This window comes from Quercus suber, unplaced genomic scaffold, assembly GCF_002906115.3.
Source record: "Quercus suber isolate HL8 unplaced genomic scaffold, Cork oak 2.0 scaffold_87, whole genome shotgun sequence".
Taxonomy (NCBI): domain Eukaryota; kingdom Viridiplantae; phylum Streptophyta; class Magnoliopsida; order Fagales; family Fagaceae; genus Quercus; species Quercus suber.
The window spans coordinates 1,400,726-1,404,152 of NW_027069552.1; the positions used below are offsets into that span (position 1 = coordinate 1,400,726).

Here is a 3,427-nt window from a genome sequence, read left to right on the forward strand (position 1 = left end):
ACATATTTTTTCACCCACACGTATTTCAAAAAACTACAAACATCAATTTTCAAACTACTCTACCAAACACTCCTATGACTTTCAAGCAGCCCCTCTTGCATGCTATGACTTTCAAAATCTGTTCTCAAATATCAAAGTTCAAATTTGCATACATTTTTTTATTGACAAAACGTGGGCCCATTAAAATATAGAATCGGTGATCATTGTCAGAACCTATCCGTTTATAAATCAATGATGATCTGTGTTCTGGATAACTACACAAAGAAATTAAAGAATATTCAATGATCATTTGAACTTGTCAAAGCTGTTTGAGAAGTGTTGTTTTGTGACAAGTTTTTCAAAATTCTTCTCGTAGATCTCAAAGTCAAATTCAAACAAAGGGAAAAGAAAATTATATGGTCAAATTGCATGTTTATATAGAGGGAAAACTAGCCCGCTGGAAAGTTCATGAATCATGATCAAAACCTACCTCTTTATAACTACTACATAAAAGCCAAGACAATTTGTGTCCATAGGAAGAGCTAAACATAATATGGAGCTGAGCAAGAAGTATTTCGTGCTAATTTCTTTCTTTATCATTCTTTCGTCTCTTGGAATTGAGTCTACTAAGGACGAGCCACCAAGAACTGGCAAGCACTTTGTGCTAATTCATGGAGCATGCCTTGGAGCTTGGTCTTGGTACAAGCTTGAGACACTGCTAAAATCTTCAGGGCACAGTGTCACTGCACTAGACTTAGGCGCTTCTGGAATCAACCCACTGCAGGTAAATGATCTCCAATCAAGTTCTGACTATTTCAAGCCTTTGAGGGACTTCATGGAAGCTCTTCCTTTTCATGAAAGAGTAATCCTTGTTGGTCATAGCTATGGTGGGTATGCAATTTCTCAAGCCATGGAATATTTTCCAAGTAAGATTTCTGTAGCTGTTTTTGCCACTGCCTTCATGCCTGGGCCGACCCTCAACTATTCCACCCTCAATCAAATGGTACTCCTTGCAACTTCTTTTCAAATGATTTTCTTTTAACGATAAAGTTCAATATAATATAATTAGATCAAATAGAAGTAAGGGTAACCCTATTAAACTTGCAATTTCTCTCCAACAAAATTCATTACCCTTTAAAATTGAAGAAAAACTTAGAATAGCAATAGTGAACACAAGTCAACAATCACGGCAAGAAACTTAGAAAGGAAAATATCTAAGAAAGTGAGAGAAAGGGAGAGAAAGTCAAAGAAAGAAGCAGAGAGAGAGAAGATGAATCTGGAAACTGGTATTATAATATTGAATTACATAATGATCAGTAAGGCTCACAGAGCACTTTATATACACAAGATTAATTAAGTTAACTGCCCACATTATGCGGATCTAACTCCTGAAAATGCGGGAGGTTGTTAAAACTGTTAAGCTAAACCTCCAACTAAATCTTGCGCTTAATCCAACATTCCTTTGAATAGAACCAAACGCACAGTTTTACTTATAACAAAACAAGCCTCAGTAAAACAAAACGTTGCGTTTGATATTAAGTGAAACGGCGCGTTTACTATTCTTCTTCTTCATATTTGGGCTTCTTCTTCACAGACACAGTGGGCTTGGGCTTCTTCTTCACAGACGCAGGGCTGTTCTCAACAAAAATACCATTGAGATTCAGGCCCAAGTCGGCATATTAACCACAAGATTTGAACTGTTGTGCAATGTACACACCCAAATATGAGCTCTTGTTGAAGCTATAGCAAAAGATTGTTCTAGGCTCCTGGCTTTACTATAATCTCGACCTGCCCATCATAAAAAATAAAATAAAAATAAAATCTAAACCTACCATTAAGAAAATATCTCATCATATAATTATTATATATAGTTCTATGAAGTTGGCTAATTATTAATATTTACCTGTTCGATTCTGAAAGAAAGAAAAAAAAAAAAACTATTTACCTATACAAATTTCATGATTAGAAATTCATAGTTGTTAGTGATCAACTCTATTAAATTTTTTGAATACTCGATTGAATTTTCTTCGTTAAAAAAAAAAAAAAAAAAAAAACCTCTATTAAATTGGTGATATCAGATATGCGATCCTTAGAAATAAGTTTCCACTTCACTCCTGTAACATCAGCCCCACTCTTTGAGTTTTGAGTCTTTTGACACTGATTTATCTTATTATTACAGAGAGTGAGCCAACAAGGCCCTCGGCTTGACAATCACTTTACATATGACCAAGGCCCAAACAACCCTCCAACTACTTTCATCTCCGGGCCCTTGTACTTGGCATCAGAAGTGTTCCTGCTTAGTCCAATTGAGGTAAGAAATGCATTTTCTTTTCCAAAACTTCTTTTTGAAACTAACATGTCAACCTTCTGATCATGTTCAAACAAGTGCTCTAACATTTTATGTTGCAATTTGTTGTAGGATTTGACACTGGCTACCTTGTTGTTGAGACCATTACGTTTGTTTAGTGATGAAGACCTGTCAAAGCAACTAATGCTGTCTACTAAGAAGTATGGGTCAGTTAAAGGGCTTTCATTATAGCTGAAAAAGATAAGGTGATAAAGAGAGATTTTCAATTGTGGATGATTGAGAGAAATCCACCCAATGATGTGGTGGAGATCAAAGGATCAGATCACATGGTCATGATGTCTAAGACAATAGAGCTTTGGTCTCATCTCCAAGGCATTGCTGAGAAATATTCCTAATCCACTTTCAATGCATGGGACATTGATTCAATAGCAATGTACTATAATCAGAGAGAGAGAGAGAGAGAGAGAGAGAGAGAGAGAGAGAGAGAGAGAGAGAGAGAGAGAGAGAGAGAGAGAGAGAGAGAGAGAGAGAGAGAATTATAATTTATAAGCCATAGCTTGTAGTAAATAAGCCATTGGTATTATGGCACAAGGCTCTCTATGAAAATGATATTGTTTTAATAATAATAAAATTTGTATCTCTAACCTTCTACAATATAAGGAAAATTGATTGAATCATATTTATTCATAGAATTGCTTATTTGTGTGTACAAAGTAGTACTCTAATGAATTCTAAAGGTTATTGGTCCCAATAGATAATACTACCTCCTACTAGCTTACTCTGATATCTTGAAATGATTAATTTGCAAGTTGTCATCATTGAATTTTTGGACATTACTTCGCATTTTAATATTTATAAACTCAACCCAGTTGTATGCTCTATATTTAGTAGGATTTGCTCATTTGTCAGCTCTTCCAAGGGCTTAATCATGGTGGAGAGTGCTAGTAGGAAAAAAAAAATGGAATAGAGAACTATTCCCTCTCTAAGTTCACTATCACCCTGTGCTCCACACTCTCATACTTCTCATTGCTCCAAACCTAAACAATTTCCATTCCCAAAGTGAAATTGGACAGTAATAAAAGCCTTCAAACACATACAAGCTCCAATATAGGGATAGTATCAATTCTAATTGGACTAGTA

The 3,427-nt window shown here is 35.3% G+C and overlaps 1 protein-coding gene across 1 annotated transcript; it reads left to right on the plus strand.

Moving 5' to 3' along the window:
* The first annotated feature begins 411 nt into the window (after window positions 1–411).
* Window positions 412–2,964, plus strand: LOC112035634 (methyl jasmonate esterase 1). The gene is given in 4 exon segments (XM_065774162.1): window positions 412–982; window positions 2,159–2,290; window positions 2,399–2,498; window positions 2,501–2,964. Coding segments are annotated over 4 exon segments (864 nt in total). The 5' UTR covers window positions 412–532; the 3' UTR covers window positions 2,683–2,964.
* The last annotated feature ends 463 nt before the right edge of the window (window positions 2,965–3,427 follow it).